Source organism: Paramormyrops kingsleyae, chromosome 15 (assembly GCF_048594095.1).
Source record: "Paramormyrops kingsleyae isolate MSU_618 chromosome 15, PKINGS_0.4, whole genome shotgun sequence".
In the NCBI taxonomy this organism is placed as follows: Eukaryota; Metazoa; Chordata; class Actinopteri; order Osteoglossiformes; family Mormyridae; genus Paramormyrops; species Paramormyrops kingsleyae.
Genome location: NC_132811.1, coordinates 2,607,650 through 2,634,566, shown reverse-complemented (window position 1 = coordinate 2,634,566; position 26,917 = coordinate 2,607,650). Strand labels below are relative to the sequence as shown.

General features: G+C 44.1%; 1 protein-coding gene and 1 pseudogene across 1 annotated transcript; one reads left to right on the top strand and one right to left on the bottom strand.

The window, feature by feature from the left end:
- Positions 1–551: 551 nt before the first annotated feature.
- cp (ceruloplasmin) lies at positions 552–12,546 on the bottom strand. Its single transcript, XM_023843865.1, has 20 exons — positions 12,353–12,546; positions 11,595–11,839; positions 10,450–10,662; positions 10,167–10,340; positions 9,178–9,432; positions 8,395–8,560; positions 8,033–8,172; positions 7,786–7,926; positions 7,644–7,694; positions 6,927–7,141; positions 6,497–6,644; positions 6,182–6,394; positions 5,369–5,570; positions 4,709–4,848; positions 4,483–4,611; positions 4,191–4,297; positions 3,783–4,002; positions 2,399–2,538; positions 1,129–1,291; positions 552–686 (listed from the first exon to the last, which is right to left on the bottom strand). Exons 1-20 carry the CDS (start codon positions 12,508–12,510, stop codon positions 637–639), a joined length of 3,270 nt encoding a protein of 1,089 aa, XP_023699633.1. The 5' UTR covers positions 12,511–12,546; the 3' UTR covers positions 552–636.
- A 5,496-nt stretch (positions 12,547–18,042) lies between these two features.
- Positions 18,043–22,411, top strand: LOC111860199 (phospholipid hydroperoxide glutathione peroxidase-like; annotated as a pseudogene).
- The last annotated feature ends 4,506 nt before the right edge of the window (positions 22,412–26,917 follow it).

Sequence of the window (26,917 nt, the reverse complement as noted above, 5' to 3'; positions counted from 1 at the left end):
GTCATACAGATTTCCCCCGGGTTCCTCCCACAGTCCAAAGACAGTCAGGCTACCTGGCATCTGGGGATTGCCAGTATGACTGTGTGTGACAGAGGGGGGCATATGCCCTGCAGTGCACTGGCATCCTGTCTGCAGTGCACTGCAGCTTCGTGCCTTGTGCTGCCTGGAATAGGCTTCAGACACCCCCCTCCCCACCCCTGCCCCCACCCTTCCAGCATAACCAGGATAAGATGGATGGATGGAATTAAACATTTGCTCTCTTTTTGACTTGTAAGCTTACACCACACCTAAAATGATAAACAGTGATAGTCACTTCTAGAGTTTTCTCCCCTTTTCTGGGATTCACATTGTTCATGGGTGACAACTTGACCACCTTTATTTGGATTTACCCAACTCAGAAGGCAGCTTTGAAGTGAAATCAAATTCTTGCTCTGCCTTTGTGCTACTTAAAAAGATAATGCAATATCCCATATCCACAGATATGGTAATCACAATGGACGCAGACTGTTGTCAGATACAAGCAGAAGATTTAAACAGTGCATGTGCACATGAGTATTTACAGGATTTATTAGTGTGCTTTGCATGGAATTAAAGAAAATGACATGATATTAAAAGCAGAATCTTCTCACGTTTCTTCTAACTCTTTTGAAACAAACCTTTTATAAATCCTCTTATTCCCTTGGATTCTGCAAAGAAGAATAAAATCACAGGAATTATTGCGCTGCCAAAGTCTGCAAAATGATGAACTTCAAGACAGTTTCTCCTTTGCAGAAACTTCTAGTAAATCTCCTGACTAAACTCACTGTAAACGCTACTGGGGCTGGCCAGGGTTAAACAGTGTATTCATTATGGTGAATGGTGATCCCTGCAGGGAAAGCCTGTCTTTACTTACCCCGTCTGCTCTCCTTGACACACACACGCATATGTAAGTGAGAGCAAGCCTGGGGGGTCACAGCACAGGGTCAGCCAATGTGTGGCCCCCGGAGCTGGGGCTTGATGGCCTTGCTCAGGGCCCTGGACATGTGACTGTTCTGCTGCGGTGGGGCTCATATTGGCGACCTTCCGGTCAGTGGCACGGTGGCCCGGCTCACCGAGTCGCACGCTGCTCACCGCTGCGGTCTGACTTACCCTCCTTCTGGAGCACGGTGTAGGTGGTCTCCATACCGGCCACGATATGGTCTGTGACGTGACAGTGCAGGAGCCAAGTGCCGGGGTACAGGGGCTGCATGGCCACAGTCTGGAAGGTGGCGGGGAAGAGCTCGTAGACGTCGTTCCGGTAAGTGCCACCCAGCTGGGGCAAAGGGAAGAAGCAGCTCTTCAATGCCTACACACTCTTGATATCAAAAAAGACGTAGAATAATTTCACCAGGCCCGCATTTCCGAAAAAAGGGGGAGCGAAAGTTTTGACTGACGATCTGTCTTCTTGCTTATTTTACTCAACAGCCACATCTACAGATGAATATTTTATAGGAGGATATACGTTTGGATTGTTTTCTTAGTGGAACAGCCGTTGTAGATTTCAGCTTTCTGGTGATCAGCTTGCCTGCTGATGCCTTACTGGATGTCAGTGCTGCAGTGGTAGGTTTAACGTGTTTAATGGGGTGTTAAATTCAATTCCATTTCATTGTCGTTATAGTATACAGTATGTCATTATAGTATACAGTATGTCCTTATAGTATACAGTATGTCATTATAGTATACAGTATGTCCTTATAGTATACAGTATGTCATTATAGTATACAGTATGTCATTATAGTATACAGTATGTCCTTATAGTATACAGTATGTCATTATAGTATACAGTATGTCATTATAGTATACAGTATGTCCTTATAGTATACAGTATGTCATTATAGTATACAGTATGTCCTTATAGTATACAGTATGTCATTATAGTATACAGTATGTCCTTATAGTATACAGTATGTCCTTATAGTATACAGTATGTCATTATAGTATACAGTATGTCCTTATAGTATACAGTATGTCATTATAGTATACAGTATGTCCTTATAGTATACAGTATGTCATTATAGTATACAGTATGTCCTTATAGTATACAGTATGTCATTATAGTATACAGTATGTCCTTATAGTATACAGTATGTCATTATAGTATACAGTATGTCCTTATAGTATACAGTATGTCATTATAGTATACAGTATGTCCTTATAGTATACAGTATGTCCTTATAGTATACAGTATGTCCTTATAGTATACAGTATGTCATTATAGTATACAGTATGTCCTTATAGTATACTATATAACAAGAAGTGTTTTGTGATTCCTAGAGTCGGTGCAGCAGGTTTAAAAGAAAATAACAAATAGAACAAAGAGCATATGTAAGTAAACCTTCATATACAGGCTGTGTATCTGGCTGTAACAGGGTTGCCATACCTTGTACTCAAAGCTGTGCCCATGAAAGTGTACGGTGTGCATGTCCACCTCGTTTCCCATCCCCAGGAGGTACCAGTAAACCTGATCTCCTTCCAGCATCGTCAGCCCTTGCAAGTTGCCATAAAGCCTGCCGTTGATCGCTAGGACGGGAGTGGAAACACAGACCGATCAAACAGGTGGCAGTGGGCATCATTTGGGGCGCCGCGGCATGAGATACGCTGCACCACCATCACGCCTCTCACAGGACTGTTAGAATGTTCCCGAAGGAGATGAACCACAGCAATATATTTCTCAGCTCTGAATCATATTTGGCAAATGCCATTTGGACTCTATAAACCAAAAATTTGAGAGTAAAACAGCGTTACCATATAATATATATGCATATATATACATGCACAGTATATACACAGTATATAGATAAGTACACTATATGTGAAAAATTAAGTTATTGCTTCCATAGGAATTAAGAGGGAAGGTAGCAGCCAGATGCTGCTAATCAAATACACTTGATTAATTGATCATCAGCAAGTGTGAGCAGCTCTATAAAAGCTGGAGTTTTGGCAGTTTGCTGGTCTGGAGCATTTGGGGCTAAGTTAATACAAAGCCAGGGAGGAAAGACATTAGCGGTGATCTTAGAGAAGCAATTGCTGCTGCCCGTCAATCTGGGAAGGTCATTTCCAAACAATTTGAAGTCATCATTCTGCAAGGAGAAAGATTATTCACAAGTGGACAGATGCCAATCTTCCCAGGATTGGGCGTCCCGGCAAATTCACCCCAGACTGTGCAGTGCTCAGAGAAACTGCAAAAACAGCTAAAGCTTAGCCGAGTTTGGGTCACGCAACAGGACAATGATCCCAAGCAAACCTGGAAATCTGCAGCAGAATGGCTGAAAATGGAAAAGAGCCACGGTGTTGCAATGGCCCAGTCAAAGTCCAGACCTCGACCCGACTGAAACTCTGTGGCGGGACCTTAAGAGAGCTGCGCATAAAGAAATGCCCGCAAAGCTCAATGAACTGAAGCCATGCTGTGAAAGTGGGTCAGAATTCCTCCTGAACAATGTAAGACACTGATAGTCATACAGAAAAGGATTATTTCAACTTATTGCTGCTAGAGATGGATCGACATGCTATTGAATCATGGGCTGCACTTAGTCTCTCACTCATCCAGTCTCCATTTTGGCTTCATTATTGTTAAATAAATAATGACACAGTAGAATCTGTGTGTTGTTTTACACCTGAGGTTAGATTTAAATAATTTTAGAATGTGGTAAGGACCAGATTTTTTATTTCCTGATATGTAAAATCATAGAGCTGAAAGAGGGTGCAATTTTCTTTCCCACATGACTGTTCTGAGTTTGCTTGACAGAGGTCAGGCGTCTGCATACCATGCATTTTATTGCTCTTGATGAACTGCTCGTCATTTTTCTTGACTTTCTCTGGTTTTCCCGCGTATGTTTTGATGTTTTCATCCAGGTACCAGGATTCGTTCTCGTCAAAGACGAAGAACAGCAGAGCGAACTCCTCAATCTCCTTTTTAAGTCCCAGTTTCCTCAGTATGCTGCGTTTGCATATGACGAGCGGTCCAATCAGACCACTGTATAGGTCCTGGGTGACGACAATGGTAGTGCAGTTTGTACTCTGGTAATCTTACAATTTTCTACATCACTTTTACTATTAAAGGTCAACAGAATGTCAGTTATGGTTCATCTAAATGATTTCAGTGGTGATGAGGAAATAAGTTCAGAATTATCTGGACATGTCACATGACCTGCATTAAATCAATTTTACTATACCTTGCTGACATCAACTGTCGAAAAATACGCCCCAACAAGGCAGTCTTCTTCTTCCGGGCCAGGTCCGGCCGTCTTGGGAATATACCAGGTGTACGTGTTTGTCTCACCTAAGGTAAGAGAGAACGCACCCAGTACTGACTCACTGGGGAGGGACACAGCAGACTGGGATAACAGTGACCAGAATTTCACTGACCAAACTGGCCAGTTGCAGACTGGTTTTGTTCTCTTAATACAGTAGACTGAGCTTTTTATAATAATAAATAATAATGATAATGATTTGTGGTTTTCTCACCCGGTGGAGTGTGCTCGATTTTTCCGTCGTCTGTCTTAACTCCGTGAGCATGTATAGAGTATGACCTGCTTGCCATGTTTTTAAAGACAATCTTCACTTTGTCCCCAGCATCAGCATGAATCATCGGCCCTTGGGACGAGACCCATAATATTAATAAGCATAAGTGAAATTTCAGGGTGAAGGAATCTGATGAGTTTTATTTTTATTTTTTTGTCGCACTGCATACCTAAGATTTCCAAATGCTCCTCATCTGCGTCTCTTTGCTTCTGTTGAGTGAAAGTCTTGTCAGTGTATTCTCTGTATAAGACCTTCTTATACTTGGATCCAATGAACGCATCTCCTTTCTTCAGGTAAACGTCTCCCGAGCTGGTAAATCACAGTTAGTACAATAAAGAATGACCATAGTTTTGTTTCCAAGCATTTCAGGATACAGTGAAGTTGGGTCACATTCAGTTCTGTTCTTGCCATGTTGCTATTAATTACAATAGTAGTCACTGGCTCCCAAAGGGACACTAAACGTAAATGTTTGGTGTTTTATCTTACTGCAGAGGTGTTACTAATTAAAAAGCACCCAATGAAACTGCTTCTCAATGGACTTTGTAATTCAGAACAGCTTTTTCAGAACTGGAATTTGGGTTTTTGTACTTGGAGCTACTGATGGTTTCTAATGTGATTTTTTTTGGTAAACAATCAAGCATTTATTTTATTATAAAACCAATAAATCTGCAATATTTTTACTAAATTAAGCATCCCAATACTTTCTGTGAGCATTGTATGTAAAAATATGTAACATATCCATATATATGACATATTCCCAAATATCGGACACATTGTCAGGATTATCAGCTGCCGCTTGGCCTTAAGGACCCATCCCTGCCCCGGGTACCTGGCGTCACCATGCATCTCGGACTCCCAGGTGCGATTCGGTGAGTAGTCCCACTCCGTTTCTACGGCAGCGATGTAGTACGTCTTATGGTGGAGGTAGAGGTCTGGCTTGCTGTCCCACCAGCGACATTTCTCCACGGTGTAATTGGCCCTCATACCCCCCAGGTAATGATCGATGGTCTTGCACGCCAGCCCAAATGTTCCTGGTGTCACCAAACAGGCACATCAATGCCTCAGCATGAATTCCTACTTCATGCACGTTCATGGTATTAAAAACCTACCATTTATTCCCAAAGTCACTGACTTACAATTTATTTAATCCAAGGACAGGAAAAATGTTTTATATATATCCAAATTCAATAGGAAAGCCAAGGTACTGCACTAGCAATCCATCCATCTATCACAGCAACCACTTAATCCCAACTGGGGTCATGGGGGGGACCAGAGCCTCTCCCAGGAACAATGGGCACAGGCAGGAACCAACCTTGGGCAGTTGCCAACACACACAATTATAGGGCCAATTTAGACTCACCAATCAACCTGTCTGGCACGCTTTTGGACTGTGGGAGGAAACCAGAGCCCCCAACAGAAACCCATGCGAACACAAGGAGAGCATGCGAACTCCACACAGAAAGGACCTACACCCGACTCCGGGACCGAACCCAGGACCTTCTTGCTGTGAGGCAGCAGCGCTGACCAGTGCGTCGCCACGCCACACCTGCACTAGTAACCTTTAACCTTAACGTGTTGGTGGCCAGCGAACTGCGGAATATAACGTACGGCATTGTTAACGAGAAGCAGATCTGGCTCTTACCTATGCTGTCTGCGTTCATTATAACTGTGTGGGAAATGTGAGGAAACACATTGACCACATCTCTTCTGGTACCACGGTACATCACTCTATTGCCATCAAAGTGTATGCCGTGGATGTCAACCTCAGAGCCCAAACCAGAGATGTGCCACGAGACCGTCTCTCCTTTGCACATTTTCAGTCCTTGCAAGTTGCCGTACATGTATCCGTTGATTGCTGATGTTGAAGAAAGTCATATTTTACCACATATCTGAAGGTATTTTTGGTTCCATCACAAAACACAACTAATCACAGTGGTTCAAAGTGAAAAAAACTCACAGTGCATCTTGTTTGACTCTTGAAAGTCTTCATCCTCCTTGTTGACTTTTGTGGGTGACTTTGCAAACTGCTTAATATTGTCGTCCAGATACCAGCTGAGATTCTCATCAAACACAGTGGCCAGGAGGTGCAATTCCTTAGCATTTTTCTGGAAGGCAAATGCTACTTAGCAAGATAAGATCATGAATTAATGATTCTACAGTTAGAATTTCCCCCTGAGATCAATGAAGTAAATCTGATGTTTAAATTAAGAATACAATGTTTCGACCAGTCAGTCATTTAATAATGTCAGGTGATTTTCTTTTTTGGCAATTAAAGTAATTAAAGTACTTTTTGATTCTAACTGCTGCCTTGAGAACTGGCCATTTGTTAATAATAAGGTCCCCTCTCTTGTATATGACATCATGTTTACATCACACACCCATCATACCTGTTTCCCTGCCTTTAGGGTGCTGGGTTTACAGATCAACAGGGGTCCCACTAGTCCAGAACTAGTATCTCTAACTGGGTCCACAGCAGAGAAGTAGAGGTTTGTCGTGCAGTCTGGATCATCCGCTGTAGGTCCTCCTTCTCTTGGGACGACCCACGTGTAGGTGTAGGAGGAGCCCGGAAGCACCTGGGAAGCGGGCGGTGGAGTCACTGGTTCTGTGGATAATGAGTGGAGCTCTTCTGAGATAAAGAACCTTTCAAATATCATATATACATCCAGTTCAGCTACAGTGCACAGAAAATGATTCAGAGTTAAGTGCAAAACTTTTCCACGTTTTCAGGCTCTGTGTTTCCGTTTCAAACAGAGGTGGAAAGTTCAAATCCAGAGAGTACAAATCCAGACCAAGGTTTTGTTTCGACCAATCAGTTGAGTATAAAGAGTCACAGTCACAGAGTACTCAACTGGTTGGTTGAAGCAAAACCTTGGTCTGGATTTGTACTTTCTGGACCTGAACCTTCCACCTCTGGTTCCAAATATAGATTCTCCCGTAACATTAACATCAATGATGATGAATTTGTACCATTCATGCAACAGAACACATAGACCTTTAGTCCTCATAAAGGCACAAGTAAAACTAAATCTGCAGCTGAAAGAGCACAGCAGAGTGACAGACATTTTCTGAAATGGAGAATCAAAGTATCATGAGAGTTCACTCACGGCCAAAGGTTCCTTTGATCTTCTGGAGTAGTATTTTTGACCTAGAAGTTTCTGATGAATATTAGAACGAATGTAGTTACATTGTGAAATACAAGATTAAGCAAATCAGATTACTTAGTTTAATGCACACAAGGTGTTTTACCTTCAATAACAGAGTTATAGGGTGTCCCGTCCTGGTCGACGGTGTACTGCACCCCGTGTGGCTGCATACTGTAAGGGCGGGAGGCTTTATTCTTGAACGTCACGGTGATGGTGTCCTCTACTTCTGCCCTAATCACAGGACCTGGAAAACCGCTTCATGGTATTATATTTTCAGTTTGTCTGTTATGCCAAATTATTGCTTATTACTGCCAGTTATGCAAGTTTCTTTCCCAACAGGTGCCCGTTACCCAGAATCCCAAGGTGCTCTTCCTCAGGTGTTCTCTCCTTCCGTTTGGTAAAAGTATCATCTGTGTATTCAAAATACACTGCTTTCTTGTACTTTCCTCCAATCCTGTCATTGGCAACCTTGAAGAAGGTTTCTGAGTCCCTAATGACATTTTAATGGGATAAAAAATACACAGATGAACAAGGTGGACCTACAAAGTGTGAGAAGCAGAAACTTATTTCATGAGAAAAGGAAAATAGCAAATGATATGATTTTGATGTTGTAAACCAGCTGAACTGTGTGCCTATACGGTTTGCTACCATACAGAAAAAACAGTGAGAAAAAGCTATGCACCACATGAGACAGTGTATAAAATCATCTCACTCGTCAGATTGCAAAGGGTTTCCTGTGAACTGGTTAATCTGTGATGGCCCGTAGTCCCAGGAAATTTCTTCAGCAGCAATGTAATAATTCCTGACTTCGCCGTGTGGTTTTGGCTTATGAACACTTGGGAAACAATCTTTCACATCAAATAACGCTTGCATCCCAGCTAAAGGAAAATGAAAAGAAAAAACCTGCAATGTAATACCTGTATAATACCTGCAAATTACTTTGGTATTGCCTTAAATTCAAGTACTTGCTCAATTGACTATAATGCATCAGAAAATGCTTTTTGGCAGCCTAATCATTAAAGCTATAAATGGCAACACATCAACTCATACTGCACCACTAATCTAATATAATATGCACCTAAAAACTTATTTTGGCTTCATTTTAAATTTCTCACTGAGATACGAAGTTTCTGTTTCCAGTTACAGTATGAAGGCTCCTTCTGTCCTCTGCTCAGATCCCCCAAGCCCCAGCGAATGGTATTCAGCACCAAGAAGCCAAACGGCGACCATGATCTCCCCGCAGACAGCCATGGAGCCGCCCACCAGCAATGCAGCGAGGGCACCCACCCACCCCCTATGATTTGGTACATTCCTCACCATGCGGACCCAAACCCTGGCATGACACATGATTCCACTGTCTAATGCAGGTTAGTAGATGGAGTGGCATGTGTGCAGTTGTGGTGTTTACCGCCACTCAAACCACCCAGAGTTTGGGGGCCCCTGCTGGCCACAAACAGTCACTACACTTGGGGAGTCTGCGCCTGCATGTATGTACCGGACAGGTGATCGTTGATCTGGCAGCTGAGCAGCCAGCGGCCCGGATTGGCTGGTTCCATCTCCCCGTTGACGAAGGATGCCGGGAAGAGGCTGACGGTGTCCATGTGGTGACCCCTCTCTGTCAGGATCTGCCCATGGAAGTACGCCGAGTGGACGTCCACCTCGTTGCCCATGCCAAACAGGTGCCACTGGGTCTTGTGGCCAATGCACATGGACAGTCCTGGCAAATTCCCGAACATGTAGCCGTTGATTGCTGGAACAGCAGAGGAAGGTGTTACTCTCACAAACGCAGAGCAAGGCGGCGGGGGAACGAGTCGGGAAATCGGCAGCCTGCTGCCAAAAACAGGTGATGCACCGAAAGGAGACGCAGCCAACGCCTCATTGAGCATCTAGAACCTTCACAGGAATCTGACACGTCTTCAGAGGCAATTATAGCTATGATACTAAACTAGCTTAACTGATCCACTGTCAACAGCAACATGATGAATGTCTGACTAAAAAGAAATCTCAATACAGACTATGGTCCAGGACAATGTCTCTCAACTGGTATGTCAATGTGGGTCACGAGACCATTTACACACACACAGACACACACACACACACATATATATATATATATCCCCTTGATCGACACTACTACTGTGCCCAACATCCATCATTCCCCCAATCCCAACAGCTTTTATGGTGAATTTGGGCTGTGACTCACTGGCCTGGGAATACTGTGGGTCCCCAGGCTAAAGTGCCAGACAGTCACAGTTTGAGGCCTCTGCACTCGCTTATACTCAAGCTGAGCACATTGTTTAGCTATTAAATCATTACAAACCATTTTTAAACAGGTGCAGCAGAACTACACACTGATAAGCAAATTGTGATTCAGAATGATGCTAGTACTGTATAGAAATACTTTATTATTTGAAGGGCGTTTGGTGGCTGTGTCTTATGTCTATAGGAAAACACAGGCAAACTGGTTCCTGACGCAAAGCTCACAGTGCAGCCTGTTGGTCTCCTGGAAGGCCTCGTCGTCCTTGTCCACATTCTTGGGTGTTTTGCAGTACGTTTTGATGTTTTCATCCAAGTACCAGCTCAGGTTCTCATCAGCCACGGTGAACATCAGGACATAGAGGTTGTCTGAGGTCTGGTCTCCATATACATCCAAGGTGTCTGAAGCAAAACCGACTGATTAAATGTGGGCCATTAAATCAGACTCTTATTAGAATCAGTGCCGTTAAAAAGTAAAAAAAAAAACAAAAACTACAAAAGTGGTATGCACCTTTTTTACAGATGATTAGTGGGCCGATAAGCCCAGAGGCGATATCTCTGGGAGCGTTTACATGCGAGTGGTACACCCGTGTTAAACAGCTGGTATCATCTTTGGAGGGTGCGTGGTCTGAGGTCAGATTCCAGACGTACACATAACTCTGCCCGGGTTTGACGTGATCGTCGGCTTTCAGAGCTCCTTCTGTGTGGTCAGGATATGGGGCGCCTAGGAGGATGGATTCAGTTAGAGAGATTTCGGCTCTTAAACACCATTTAGCTCATCATCATGCACCTGTTTCGACTGCACCTCTGCATTAAAGGGGCACTATTATGCTTCTTCAGTTTCTCCCTTCCCTTTAAGGTTTTATATTGCTTTAGGTACATGGAAACCATCTGCGAAGGTCTTAAGGTCCACAGTTCACGCCAAAGGAAGTAACTCTCATCACAGAAAGCACTCCTCTCTAATCTGCCTGAAACGCCTTGTTGGAATTCCAAGCCTTACTTCCATGACATGGTGAGGTCACCTCAAAACACAATCCTTATTGGCTGCCTGCCTGCCAGGATCTGTCGGCAGACTGCAAGAGGTGGAACGTGTGGGGCAAGCTGACCAATCAGAGCACACTGAGCTATGTGGGATGGGACTTAAAGCTCTAACAGAGCTTTTCAGACAGGGTTATAGACAGAGTAGAGATGTACAGTATGAGAAAAATAATGTGTTCTTTGGAACACTGAAGCATGTAAATCATTACAGTAGACCCGAAAAATAAAATATGAACAGTGAAAATGACCATAATAGGGTCCCTTTAATAATATTACTAATAATCATATTATGTAGCTATATGTAGGTAGTCAAGCACATTTTTAATGAATAGTGTCAATTAACATGAACAAACTCAAAGTTATTTCTCTGGCTCTGCACAGCCTATATTTCCCGCTGTTGCCTGTATTATAAAACTCCGCATTACATCGCTGTGTTTGCTGTCCCAGAGGACTGTCGCCCAAGCCAATAAATGACTGAAAAAGCCAGTCTGCCTGCAAATTAACGAATGTGAGGCTTCAGCTGCATCACTATGACCCAGCAGCACATTTTTCTGTGTCCTACCATGTAGGGTCACCAAACCGGGCACTTGGGCAGGGTTCGAGGATCTTCCCCCATACCTTCATTGGCCTTGTCGTACGTCAGTCCGTGCGGGTGCAGGGAGTAGGAGCGCGTAGCCATGTTCTTCAGGTGCACTTTGACAGTATCGCCTTCCTCCGCCAGGATGATTGGCCCAAGGTAGCCCAGCCACGCCGGCTTGCCCACCTCCTGCTTGTAGGTGCCGTCGCTGTATTGGAAGTAGGCCGCTTTCTTGTAGACGGGCCCGATGCGGACGTCCCCGCGCAGGAGGAACTCAGCGGCGTGCCTTCAAAGTACAACATTTAGGCACTTCTTTGTGCAGAATTACATGCGCGGTGAATATGGACTCGTCAGTAACTTTATTTAAGCAGCGAGTCAATGTTTGCCTTTATAAGAACATTCGTTTTAGCTATGGTCCTATTAAAGTCATTTTTTTTAATAAGCCATCGTCCAGGCAAGTGACAGAGAGTCTCTCCTGAGATGGGTAAACATCAGGGTATTAAGTGAGCTGGAGAGAACATCAATTACATGATGAATACATAAAAATCATACATGCATATTACTGGGTTCAAACCTGTACCACTGACTGAGCCAGTATTCAGCCTGTATCAGGATGCTTCATATACTATTTCCATTGCTTAATTATTTTATAATATAATAATACAGAGAAGCATAAAATTATGTTTAATCAACAAAAATGTGATTCAATTACTGCGTTAATGATGACTGTCACTTTCTTTAGCTGCACAGTATATTGTAGCGTTAATGGTGGAACCAGCTAACCAATACGTTTACTTACTCATCTTCCTCAATGGTTGTGTTCAGAATTAAGTTTTTCCCGCTCGGAGCATAATTCCATTCAATCTCCTTGATCCCAATGTAATATTCCCTGATGGAACAGGATACACTCCCCACAAGGCAAAGAATGAAAAATGAAATATTCTCAAAGCTCCTCATTCTTTTTCCAGGGCAGATGTTTTTTCCTACTCACGGATACAGGCTTTATATGTAAGAGAGGCAGCTGACGGGTTTGCTTCAGCCAATAGTGGCACAGATGCCTTTGCTCTATGACCCATCTATCAAGGAGCAGGAGACCCTCTGATTAGCTTATCGATGTGCGTTTCGGTAAATGACAGCTTGGCTCTTTGTAAACAATCAGTATATAACAATATAGTAACTTTTGTCTCAGTGGCCCTTTTGTATATATTCATCAGTATTGTATTGTGGGCTGAAAAACAGGATTCACCGCTACATTCTGATAGTGAGAACAGTGGGTCATTCTGCCTATGCAAACATGTACAAAGTGCATCGGTTTCAAGAGCTGCAGAAAAGTGCAGCAGATTGGGGAGAATTTCCCCTAACGGGGCCTTTCCAGTATTTCAACAAAAATCAACACGATGGCGGAAAGTTTGCAGGTTTCCCAACCTGCTTGGCCGTAGGCACACGTACAGAAATATGGCGCAATATATTAAAATGGTGCAATTATTTAATAAGAAAAACACGGTAAAGAGGTGAGGGTGTACAGCATTTGTCTGAATATTTCGATGTCCACAGACTACAAATACTTTACTGTAGTTTTAATTTTTCTGAAAATTAATTAATTTTCTGAAATGTTAAACTAGAAATACGAAGCCACACTAGATGGTAATCACACACCCTGGGAGGGGCTGCCAGTCTATCACAGTGCACCAATGTACACCATGGGGTGCAGGTGCTGCGGCGTCTTTAAATGTCTGCTCAGATTGCTGGCCCTTCCTCCTCTTGGCACTTTAGCAAAACAAAGCAGTCTGCTTTACGTCTTATGGGGGGTCGTCCCTTATCTTAGAATATCTCCAAACTGCTGACACCCTCCGCATGTACTCCTCAATCTGCCAGTGCCGGTGTTCTCTGCATTTATCCTTCCCAAATGTTTCCTGACAGATCGCTTGCTATACACCAAAATCTGAAAAAAAGACAAAACGCAGCTTTTGAGTTTTAACGTAATGTTGTCATTAAGGTTTATTCGGTATTTGACCACGGTATCGGTGCATCCCTACTGAAATTCTTTGAAGAGTTCCATACAATAAAACTATATCCATAAAACCTCAAATCAGCACAGAAACTATACAACGCCTTGCAGCCTCAAACAGGTAACCTAAACAGGTAACCTAAAACTGAGACACAAGGGCGGATGCAGGTTCAAGTTAGGGAACTTAACTAGGCATCTACCAGGTAATGCGCTCAGCTGGAGGGAGAAACTCTCAAGTTGTTTCCTGGCTCCCTCTGGTGGTCAGGATGAGACGTGACATAAACATTGTACTATATTTGTTATAACAGTCGTCAAATGCAATTCAATTCATTTCATTTTTATATAGCGCCTTTCACAACAGAGTCACCCCAAGGCGCTTTATATAGGTGTGCTGTGATATAATACAATATCATTAAAACAGAATAAAACAAAAAGGGGGAAAAGGAAAGAAGAATAATTGAAAAATAAAGCCAGATGACAATGGAGGAAAAGAGCTAAAACTCCCAAGTAGGGAGAAAAAAAACCTCTGGGGGTCCAAGGTCAACTGGCTGCCCAACCCAACCCCATCCCCTCCCCCCCGGACACTAACATTATTGGAAAATGGGGCTTTATTGTCATACCATGCACATACAGCTGTACAGTAGTACAAAATAATGTTCCTCCAGAATCACAGTTCACATACAAAGAGAAAGTAATATGGTTTCCGTAAAAATGATAAATAATGCTGTTGCATAAACAATGTCAGCTTTCTGACTAAAAGCAGATAAATAATAATATGGTTAAGTAACCAGTAGGGGGTGTATTCTCTGGAATGGGTACGAGTTTAGTGTCCTGACTGCCTTGGGCAAGATGCCAAGAGGGTTTAGCTGCAATCGCCTGTAGAGTGGAGCTCCACCGGAAATACATCACCTCCACAGGAAACACGTGATCTTTAAGGGCGTAAAGTGGAGCTTTAAGGTCGTCTTTCAGCTCCATCTACCTTATCACTCTGTTATTCTCTTATGGGTCACATTAATGGACATTGCCGGTTCCTTGTCTGTGTTTTGTTGTCAGAGATGTCGCAGGTATCTAATTCTGGCTGCGATGATTAGGTTGTGAATGGGTTAGGGTTAAGCTGCTGCCACACTGAAATAAATTAAATAGATTTTGCCCAGAATCGGTCTGTCCTGAGAAATCACTATATAAGGTTTACATTCAGGAACCTTCAAATGTCTAGTTTGAATTTGAAGTATCTTGCATTTTGCTGTTTCAGAGAAGTCCTGCACCTTGCACAGGCACATCCTGCAATCTCCCTGTTGCCATGACTGCAGTTTCAGTGTCATTCTGGAGAGTTACCACATTTGGAGTAACAGATACTATTCTGGTGCAGAAAGGAAGGCTTGGTCTGGCCCAGACTTTCTCAGCTGGCTGCTGTTTGTGTGTCTGCTGAAGGCTGCTGTCTTACAGGTCTTTTCCCTGGACAGTGTGGCCGTCTTCTCCCTCGTGGATGTTCCAGCGTCAGGCCCACTGAATGAGTAACTCTCCCCTTCTGCAAGCTGCTCAAGCTGCGCTCCTACCACCCTGTAGTGCTGCTCGGTGTTGGACATGCCAAACCAGAGCTTTCTAGCCTTTCTGCTTATTTTCCTTTATGGTAGGACCTTGCTTAGGTTGTGCTCAGTAGGAGTGGAAAGTGATGTTCAGAATGGGTAGTTTGTAGGCATGTTCTATAAACAAAATTTTTATGTTGTTTGAGTTGAGTGCTCTTTGGTGTCAAGGGACAAGATTCCACGAAAAAGAATTCCTCAGTTCATTTGTATTATGTGTCATGACTCGGCAAGGAGGCGAGCAAGGAAGCAGCAGAGCAAGCCGTGCTCACGGGTAATCAGGGGTTTATTTGAGCAAGCGACAGACAAGCAGGGACATCCAACGTGACAATACAGACAATACAATGACGGATCTCGGGAAGACGGACTGAGACTCGGACTAAATACAAAAGACTAGGCAAACGGAACAGGCAACAGGTGAGAATAATCAGGGAATCACACGAGGTAACGAGGTGGGCGTGGCACACATCGGGATCGAACGGAGCGGATCGTGACATTATGCCCTGAAGAAAACACGAGCTGCTTCACGGTCAGGAAAAAAGTACAAACTTGTACCTTTGAGGGTACAATTACTTGTCACTAGGGCTGTACCCTCAAGGGTCTGCCAGTTGTACCCAAGCTGTAGGCAAATGTTAGTGATGGACAAAATGATGCTTCATGAACCATTCGCTGATTTTTTCACTCCACTTGATGGTTCTCTCTGTTAAAAAATTGGCACAAAGCATTGGGATATTGGGCAGTGAAAGGCAAACCCAGAGCACCATCTAGTGGGGTCAAAAATATAGCAAATGGTTCATGAACCATCATTTCATCCATCACTAGTAAATTTTCCTTTTACGGTACAGAAATGGACTCTGAGGAACATTTTTGTACAGTTGGGAGTACTTTATTGTTGTTTGTATGCATGAGCCTTTGTTGCAGTCCAGTCAGGACATTCTATTATAATAAAGACATTTTAACTAAATGACTGCCTTGGTTTACAGATTTTGGGGATATTAGTGGGGATCTGCTGACCAACACTTGGGATATTAGGCAGTGAGAGACCTCCATGGGGGAAAGGCTGCAATCGACAAAATTATACCTCATGAACCATTTGCTATTTTTTTTTATCCCACTAGATGGTGCTCTCTGTTCAACAAAGGGCACAGAACATGCCCCAATGCAAACCAAGATCACCATCTAGTGGGGTCAGAAAATACAGCAAATGGTTCATGAGGTGTCCTTTTGTCCATCATTAGGAGAAGCGGTTAACATGTCTCTTCAGTGAGGCAGGGAAGGTGCGTAGAGCCCCGCTGATTGGGCAAACCAGGGTGGTCTCTATTTTTAAAAGGGTGTGATCCAGCTATATGGAGGTCACAGCCTCCCAGGAAAAGCTTATGCCAGGACACTGATGCTCAGGTGGAATAAGGCAGATTCTGGCCAGGCCATGGAGCAGTGGACCTCCCTAGTACTGTTGTATTAGAGTTTGTTACAGTATGCTAACAGCCTACATGTGCTTTGTGAGCTGGTATTTTCTTTTTTCAGTGAACAACGTTGTTCTCATCAGGAATTACCTTTGAATATCCAATTCACGGCAACAGGAAACTTTGATCTGCGTCTAATTGTGGATCTACAGCATCGGGTACCATGTTTGCATAAAAACAACTATAACAATAACTGGCTTCATGAGTCATGTCCGGAAAACGCCGGAATGAGGTCATGGCGCCATAATTTTCACAGCGGCTTTTTGTGTGGGGTAAAGTGCAGAAGATACAGTGACCACCTGCACTGTAGGGAAAAACAAAGATCTCAGCACGGGTACCGTGCGTCATGCTGTGTGCTGTTATATGAGACCCATAATCCCTGTTATCTGGTCGCTGGGGCAAAGTCGCAGTTGTTACAAAGAATAATGCCAATGAAACAGATATGCACAGAGGTGAGTTTTTATTTAGAGTTTATGTTAAAAGTTGCCCCACTACGCATCCACCACATGCAAAGTGCCGCTTGTCAGTGAGTTACAGTGAGTATAATGTCCGAGAAATTAAGAAACTGTTATTGCCCAGAAATATAACTACTCAACTTCAATTGCAGGTACTCTATATAACAGTTAAATGTTTAATTTCTTACTAACCCAAAGGCCCAAAATCTCACTGTACTTATTTCACAGAGCTGCTGCTTTTTTAATTTAGCCAGTAGAATGCTACAGTGCTAAACAACAGTCAGAAAAAAATGTCACTTTCCTGTGGAGGTGATGTATTTCTTAGCCTCAGATCTGCTTTTTAAACAGGAAAATAGCAAATAGGGATATCGCCACAATAAGAGGGCTGACAGCTGGTGAAAAGGTCAGTAGATAGTCTCTCATCTACCATTTTAAAACAGCTGGATACAGAGTCACCCGGGATTGTCACTGTCGGGGTCCTTAGCAGCTATAACAAATCTGTAATTACTGTTGTACTTGCTGGGCTTCTGTCAGCCACGGACTGGAACGTTACATGTTTATGAAACACAGCTAAGTTGAATTAGTGAAATATAAACGTATTGCTTCAGTCTGGCTTAAAACAGTTTTGAATATTCCCTGTATGGGATGCCGATGCCACCAAAGTAAGGGGGGGTGAGCGGAGTGATAAGTTTAGCTGACTGGTGGTGGAGGGGGGGTGGGGGGGAGAGATTATAATTCGCCACAGCATTACTTTGAGCTGTAACCATATCAGCCTGGTTTTCAATGACCCAGCTGCCCTGATATGGACCAGCACTGTTAACTCACTGGTATCATCCCGCAGAGATAGATATCCCTGTTTATGTACCATGCTGACTTCTGTCGAAATCAGGATTATTCACATCTGTTTAGTCAGCAAAACATAGGACCAATCAGGGACTGTTCAGCTGCATTACTGACCCTGAGGTAGCTTTACAAATACTGTCTGTCAGGCGCGAGGCTGATCCAGCCGCTGGCTGTCACCGCGAGCGCGAGACAGAACCAGCCGCTGGCTGTCACCACTAGCGCGAGACTAAACCAGCCGCTGGCTGTCACCGCGAGCGCGAGACTGAACCAGCCGCTGGCTGTTACCGCGAGCGCGAGGCTGATCCAGCCGCTGGCTGTCACGGTGGGCGCGAGGCTGCACCATTCTGCTGAGTCATGCCCTGGCTGCTGTCCACAGTGCTTCTCTCCGTCCTCCTGCCGATGGTGGTAAGCATGTCGCTTTCAGCTATCCGAGAGAGGTGACGTTTGTTCGGGCTGAGCTCTGCTGTGGAATGTATCCCAAAGCTAAATGAGCTATTCATCTCCGCTGAGGTATTTTCAACTTCAATTCACAACAGAGAGCCACTAAGCATGCATTGTTTCTCATGCTCGCTTCAGACCTTAGAAAGTGAAGGTGTAAAGGGCAGTACAGCCCTTAGGGTGTAGGAGAGTAACATCAGATGCTGATGTACGTGGCTGATTCAGTTTGCTTCAACTTCCCAATGCAGTCCACCAAGACAGGAGGCTGGGAGAAAGCTACATCCATTTATGAATTCTCAGCAAAGGACATTGATGGCAATGAAGTCTCCCTGGAGAAGTACAGGTCAGCATGGTCATTATATACGATATGCATTTCTACACAGTCTGTATTGCCATATGCAGTGTTTATTTTGCTTAACTAGCTTTTCAAAATTAGTCTTGTCTTGTGTATATAACCTTTATAATTATTTTGCCAATGCATTAAAAAAATTCTCACATTCTTTTTTTTTCCCCCTGTACATAGAGGCAAAGTCTGTATCATCACCAATGTAGCCTCTAAATGAGGCAAGACCCCAGTAAACTACTCTCAGTTTGCACAGATGCACGCCAAGTACGCTGAGAAAGGTTTATGCATCCTGGCCTTCCCGTCTAATCAGTTTGGCCGACAGGTATGGTTGACCATGAGTAGGTGTTCTTAGCAGAATGGTAATCGGTTGTGCCATCATTTTGCTTCATTAATGATCCACCCTCCTGTGTGGCGATATGAGCCTAGATACACAGGAACGTGTCTGCACTGTAAATCTGGTTAAACTCTGATCACTGGGCCTGTAGAGCACTGGCATGTAGCAGTTATTTGCAGTGTGTACAAACTCGCGGATTTTGCAGTAGGCAGATCTGGCCGCAGCCCTTAGTAACGCACAGGACGGCACACTCTACCTGTCTGCCACTTTGCCATTCTGTCTTCTTAGGAGCCCGGAACGGAACAGCAGATTAAGGAGTTTGCCAAGTCCTACAAGGCAGAGTTCGACCTCTTCAGTAAGATCGACGTGAACGGGGATGAAGCTCACCCCCTGTGGAAGTGGATGAAGGCGCAGCCTAAGGGCAAGGGAACGTTTGGGAAGTGAGTTGGCGCTGGAGGTCCTGAGGGTCCTGCTCTTCCCCCTGTGCTGAAATGTGTTTCAGTGATTGTGTGCAAAAGTCATCATATTCTAATGGCATCATTTGTCTATTTTCTAGCAACATAAAATGGAACTTCACCAAGGTACGTCATGATGTCAGTCTTTGTTATATTAATGTAACATCATAACCAGTCCAGGGGATTATTTAGTTCCCCAAGAACATCTGAGGACTGTTAAATAAATGTTATATTTAAATGCCAAACTTGTCCAACAAATTCCATTATCTGTATTGTAGTTTAGTGTCGCCCTTTTAACATTTGATGCACACAGCTAGATATTTACATAAGTAGTAAAGTTTAAATACCTTTGCATAACCTGCTTTGTGGTTTTCTAATACTAATTTGAATAATTTGTATATGTATCTAAAGACAGTATTATATATTCCTATATGTTTATATGCTCCCCCTCATGTCTAGATAAACAGACAAGTGTGGCTCCTGTCACACAGCAGAATTCCTGTTAGAATGATGATCGCTGCTTGTTTTCTTTCTTTTCAGTTTCTCATCGACAGAGAGGGCAAAGTTGTGAAGCGCTACTCCCCGCTGAGCGATCCAGTTGTACGTATCTATGAACTGGCTACTAACATCTAGTTAGGGCTGCTTCCCTCTCAAATTAGTGGCTTGTTAATCATGCCAGAGGGTTCTATCTGATCAGCGGGGTTAAGATCGTCATAGTTGACGTTAGGGTTTTTCCCCACAAGGCTATGAAAGGGATGGCATGTAGCTCAGTGGGCTAAGCCTCTTTGTTTGTGATCAGAAGGTTGTTGGTTTGAGCCTAATCTTGCCACATCTGCAGGCCCTTGAGCAAGACCTTTAACCCCCAGATGCCTCAGTGCTGCTGGGGTTAGCTGCCCTTCATCACCAGCTTGCTCTCACCTACAGAGAGGGAGGCAAGAAGGGAATTTCCCCATGGGGATCAATGAAGTGCCTGTCATTACTAGTGTGTGTGTGTGTATTACCTTGGTTGAAAATTTATTAGTGATGTATTAGAGACATTTTACCGTAGACAAAATTAGAAATTTTTCTGCTGCCATAGTATATTGTAGTGGCAGCCTGGTGGTTAGCGCTGTCACCTCACACGTCTGGGACCCGTGTTCAAGTGTCTGTTGGGGTTTTATGTGTGTGGAGTTTGCATGTTCTCTCATGTTGTCATGGGGTTTCCTTCAGGTGCTCTGGTTTCTCCTCACAGTCCAAAAAACATGCTGAGGCTGATTGGAATTGTCAAATTGCCCATAGATGTGTAGATGCGTGAGTGTGCCCTGCGATGGGTTGGCGCCCCATCCTGGGTTGTTCCCTGCCCTGCGATGGGTTGGCGCCCCATCCTGGGTTGTTCCCTGCCCTGCGATGGGTTGGCACCCCGTCCTGGGTTGTTCCCTGCCCTGCGATGGGTTGGCGCCCCGTCCTGGGTTGTTCCCTGCCCTGCGATGGGTTGGCGCCCCGTCCTGGGTTGTTCCCTGCCCTGCGATGGGTTGGCGCTCCGTCCTGGGTTGTTCCCTGCCCTGCGATGGGTTGGCGTCCCATCCTGGGTTTTTCCCTGCCCTGCGATGGGTTGGCCCTCCATCCTGGGTTGTTCCCTGCCCTGCGATGGGTTGGCCCTCCATCCTGGGTTGTTCCCTGCCCTGCGATGGGTTGGCGCCCCGTCCTGGATTGTTCCCTGCCCTGCGATGGGTTGGCCCTCCATCCTGGGTTGTTCCCTGCCCTGCGATGGGTTGGCCCTCCATCCTGGGTTGTTCCCTGCCCTGCGATGGGTTGGCGCCCCATCCTGGGTTGTTCTCTGCCCTGTGATGGGTTGGCGCCCCATCCTGGGTTGTTCCCTGCCCTGTGATGGGTTGGCGCCCCATCCTGGGTTGTTCCCTGCCCTGCGATGGGTTGGCGCCCCGTCCTGGGTTGTTCCCTGCCCTGCGATGGGTTGCCGTCCCATCCTGGGTTTTTCCCTGCCCTGCGATGGGTTGGCCCTCCATCCTGGGTTGTTCCCTGCCCTGCGATGGGTTGGCCCTCCATCCTGGGTTGTTCCCTGCCCTGCGATGGGTTGGCGCCCCGTCCTGGGTTGTTCCCTGCCCTGCGATGGGTTGGCGCTCCATCCTGGGTTGTTCCCTGCCCTGCGATGGGTTGGCGCCCCATCCTGGGTTGTTCCCTGCCTCATACCTATAGGCTCCAGACCCCTTGCAAGTGGTTTCAGAAGATGGATAGGTAGTATATTGCACAAAGCCTGACCTTATTGCTTATTCTAAATTATGTGTTTGGAATTGGCTTCTTCCTGTGTTTGGTTGTAGCATAGTCTTTATAATTATTTGAAGTAGCTCTTCATTTATATATTATTAGTTCAATCCACTCATTTTGTGTTTAATATTTCTAATGCTCTTTTCAGTGTAACATTCTGTCTTGTGACTTACTGATCAGTCTGTGCCAAACTTGTGTGCTGATCAAAATTGGCTTCTGGCTGTTTATTAGCAATGACTGGAATGCAAAAGGACGGGGGAAGACTAAGGCTGGAGACCAACTGCAGGGAATATTTAAGATTGATGCTGTACAGTTCAGCTCATTGCTTTTCTCCCATGTGACAGGTGGTGGAGAAGGATCTGCATAAATACCTGTAACCTCTGCCAGAATGCCTTGGCCATCTTTCTCCCACGTATCTTCTTGAACCATCCTGACTGGTGTTTGGCTGGACCCCAGTGGGTCCATTCCCAGGATAGTGACGGCCTGTTGTCAAACCCGCATGGCGGATACAACCGGCCCGATGACTCCTGCGTGCCCCCCTGGGTGGACTCCTCCGGTCCAGACAAACCACCTGACAGGAAATTGTCTTCCCCCATTCCTGCATTAATGAATTATTATAATGCACTTTGATTGTGTACTATGAACAAAATAAAAAAAACAGACAAACATCAGCTGTGCTCTTGACTGATTTGTGACCTCACTGTTCACTGTAGCTATACGTTGGTGCACACGGCCAGTTGAGAGTCACCAGTTGACCAGAAGTTCCTGGTTTTGGAGCATTGAAGTCCCTTTTAGGTCAGTGAAATGCTTCTGGCTGCAGAACAGACCCTGACTCAATTTTTTGCTCAGCTGAGATTCTCCAGGTCTGTAAATTTGCAGAAGTGACAGCATTGATTTAAAATATCTCAATGCCTTACATACATATCAATCTAACTATAGCAAGAAGCACAGGACATATGGCAGGGCACACCCAGTGTGGGACGCCGGTCCGTCATGGGGCACGCCCAGCGTGGGACGCCGGTCCGTCATGGGGCACGCCCAGCGTGGGAAGCCGGTCCGTCATGGGACACGCCCAGCGTGGGAAGCCGGTCCGTCATGGGGCACGCCCAGCGTGGGACGCCGGTCCGTCATGGGACACGCCCAGCGTGGGACGCCGGTCCGTCATGGGGCACGCCCAGCGTGGGAAGCCGGTCCGTCATGGGACACGCCCAGCGTGGGAAGCCGGTCCGTCATGGGGCACGCCCAGCGTGGGACGCCGGTCCGTCATGGGACACGCCCAGCGTGGGACGCCGGTCCGTCATGGGGCACGCCCAGCGTGGGAAGCCGGTCCGTCATGGGGCACACGCTCACAAGTTGTTGGGCAAAACTAATTTATATACACTGCCCAGCAAAAAAAAAACATCGCCATTTGAATTTATATCAGCAAATACTTAAAAGCCAATGACTAGATCATTATTACAGTCCTGCAACGTTATGCAGCAATAAAGTAAAGTCAGCTGAGTACCTGAATCTACTGAATGGCCAGGTTAGATCTCCATCCATCATCAATGGATTTTTTCTTCCCTGTTGGCATGGGCATATTCCAGGACACGAATGCCAAGATTCACTGGGTTCAAATTGTCAAAGAGTGGTTCAGGGAGCATGAGGAATCATTTTCACGCGTGACTTGGTCACCACAGAGTTGTGACCTTAACCTCATTGAAGGTCTCTGGGATGTGATGAAGGAGGCTTTATGGAGGTTCAACTCGCTTGTCAATACAGGATCTCGGTGAGAAATTAATGCAAATCTGGATGAAAATAAAGGGTGAGATGTTGCGTAAGCTTGTGGGAACAATGCCATGACAAATGTGCGCCATAATCAAAGCTAAAGGCGGTCCAATGAAAAATTCAAATGGTGCCTATTTTTTGGCCTGGCAGTGTGTGTGTATATATATATATATATATATTCCGAGACACCTTAGTTCCCACCACAGTTTAGCCCACTGAGCTACTCCAAGCAATCACTAGACTAACAGAGAAACAATGAAACCAAGAGGAAACTGGGTTCACATATATCATGAATTAGTCAGCTGGGTGGCCTGGTAGTGTAGTGGCTAGCCCGGGTTCAAGCCTTCCCCCATGTATATATGTATGGGTTGTGTTTAGGGATATAAGCAGTTCTGAGACCCCCAACCACAGCAGTATGTTTTATCTTTTCTTTTTTGTGACATTTTTGTTAATAAACAGAAATAATAACTGTGGAACAAAATTATGAAAATTATCTTACAATAAACTATCTTATCTGTTAGGCTTTTACAGACAGTTTTAAAATACCTTCATCGGTATTTGGTTGTCACTGGCCCAAGATTTTATCAGAATCACCTAACAAAAACACACATATTGTTTGTAGGGATACAGTGGACAGTGTGTGTATTCAGCACAAACATCTATTTAGTCTAAGTCAGATAAACATGGTATGCAAACCAACACCAGGCGTGTTTCCTGGTGCAGGGGTCAGGAAGCCTTATCTCTCTTACTTTGTCATATATTAAGGTTTGGGTTCTGTTGGCTAATGTATTAACTACTAAGTCTATAAAGGGGTATTGGGTAAATACAGTTCCACGTTGTTTTCTGTTTGGTGTATTAACTGGTTTATAAAATTGTATGTTATTTAAGTGACATACACATTTAAAGCACACTTTCAGACTTTACAGCTGTACTGTACACCAGTGATCTTCAAATCTGGACCTCATTTCCAAATCCAGTGCTTTCAGTTCTGCCAGGAAGTTAGTTTATTAATTAATTGGCGTCTCTAAATTGCCTATGAATATGCCCATTCAGGGACTGGAACCCAGTCTAGACCGGAACCTTGCCTTTCATCCTGTAATTCCCGGAATGTAAATTATCACATGGCTACTTAGCAGGCAGTGTTTGCCACTTGTGTCCTTCTCTTTGCACTTTCGTTGAGTCGCCCCAAATCGCTGCTATGTTTCTCCAATACAGCATTCTTGCAGCACCCCCTTGTGTAGACTGTAGGGACAGCACTGAAGGTCGACCAGTACTAACACCCCATTTGCCTCCACTGGGCCGAGTAGCGGCCTGTATCACGAAATGAACTGATGTTTGTTAGCTATATAATTTGTTGGATTTATAGTAACATATTTAAGTGGACTTTACATTAACTGACTTACATTTAGCCCAGACTACCTTAAATCCAACACGTTATCTTGTTAACCCAAAAATCCAGCTTCCTGATACAGTCTCCGGGTCTGAAGCCGAGCCAGACTGGCATTGTTGTTTTTCTGTTACAATCAGTAAACTGATACAAGCAATTTCATTGTCAGAAAAAGGACGCAAGGAAAATGTCAGAGCTGCTTAGTAATGATTATACAATAAGTTAGGCGATACATTATACAACAAATGATTGACTTTGTTTATTTGCTTATTTGGCTTTGTACCTGGCAATAATTTATACATAAATAAATAAATCATGAGTAGAACAGTACTGTGTCACTGCAGTTTTTCTTAACAAGAATTGTCAAATCCAAATCATTATCTGAAATGCACTCAGCCCCGCCCCCCATGGCCGGTCCTCACCCCCCCTTGCTGGGTTCTCCCTGTCCTCCATCTTGTCCTCACCATGGAGACGTGGTACATCAAAACTCTGCAAGGCACCCATCAGCTGGGAGCTGAAACAGGAGCCGCCCGACATCAACATTACAGTCCGTTGAACAGGAGTGTCATCACGTCAAAGACGCCAGAACTCCATGGAAATTCTGAGCTGTTAAAAATAAAAATAACACAATGAGTTAGAGCTGACGTTAGCCCTCTAGTGTCTTGAATATAAATGCCATGTTGGCTATTTATGCATGAGGCGGTGCAGCAATGTACATTCACAATTTATGGCCAGATGAAGAATATCCACAATACTGCCCTTCAAAAACACATCACCTCTTCAGGCAACATTTAAAGCTCAGAGTACCATGAAATATATATATATATATATATATATATATATATATATATATATATATATATATATATATATATATATATATTTGTAGGATGCACAAATATCCTGAAAAGTACTTATCAGCTGCAACAAAGAATTTCTGTCTGGACTAAAGGAATAGCATTGTTATGTTTTGCTGAAAAAGTAATTATGAACAAATGTAGTTCAGAAAACTAATTGTATGCTTGTATCAAATAATTTTAGAAACTGGGCTAAGTTAACACATTTTGACAGATACAATATCACAGATGTACACCAACATAAAGATATTTTAAATTTCGCTTAAACAATAGATCTGTTATGTTTAATTGGGTGCCTTGCATTAAGATATTGCTGATTTTAAGAATACATGCATTTCATTCCATGAGTTTCTTTCGTTAATCAATTACTTTAATAAGTTGGGCTTCGGTGGGCAGCACTGCTGCTTCACCCCTCTGGGGCTGTGGGTTTGAATCCCACTTCTGCTTTGCATGTGTGTAGTTTGCCTGTTGGCACCATGTGCTGTGGTTTTTCTTCCCAGCGCTCAGGTTTCCTCCCACAGTCCAAAGACATGCAGGGAGGCTAATTGTCGTCTCAGCTGCCCATATTGCATGACTGTGCGTGTGGGTGTGTGCGTGCATGTGCTGCATAATGGACCAGCATACCGCCCAATACTGCCCAAAGTGCATCCTAGCCTTGCACTGAGCACTACTCAAGCAAGGAACATCGCAAGGTTTACAGCCAACAGATTAACTTTGGAAACTTCTTGATTTCATCTGCACTGTTTTCAGTTCAGTGTGCTCATCTCACACTCGGTTTTGAAAAACCGGATTCTATAAGTCACCAGCTCATGACCAAGCTAAGCAGTTAATAAATGAATGGATCATGATTTTCTCAAGGTCTATACTTAAACATTGTTATGACAGACCTATAGTTATCATTGTTTTGCACAACTACTATTAAGTAGGAATAGTAAGATCTTTATAATGCATACAATAAGCGAAACTAAGACGTTTAGCTGATGTTCTGCATCCCTACAAATTTACCCATTTAAACAAATAATACTAAAGGTTTTTTTTTTTTGCAAATGTTTTGAAATACTGCTTTGAAAATCCGCTGAGCAATAAAAATAATTAATAGTTAAATAATAATAATCGTATACATTTATTAACGCTTTAATAAAATGTAATAGGCAAATATTTTAATC

What these genes read in the sequence shown, in the direction of transcription:
- cp (XM_023843865.1), bottom strand. Translation starts at nt 12,510, where the DNA reads ATGAGGAGCTTTGAGAATATTTCATTTTTCATTCTTTGCCTTGTGGGG. An exon ending in AGAGCACCTTGGGATTCTGG is followed by an intron (nt 7,927 to 8,032) that starts GTAACGGGCACC and finishes GCGGTTTTCCAG; the next exon opens with GTCCTGTGATTAGGGCAGAA. An exon ending in CGACAGTTGATGTCAGCAAG is followed by an intron (nt 4,003 to 4,190) that starts GTATAGTAAAAT and finishes GTCGTCACCCAG; the next exon opens with GACCTATACAGTGGTCTGAT.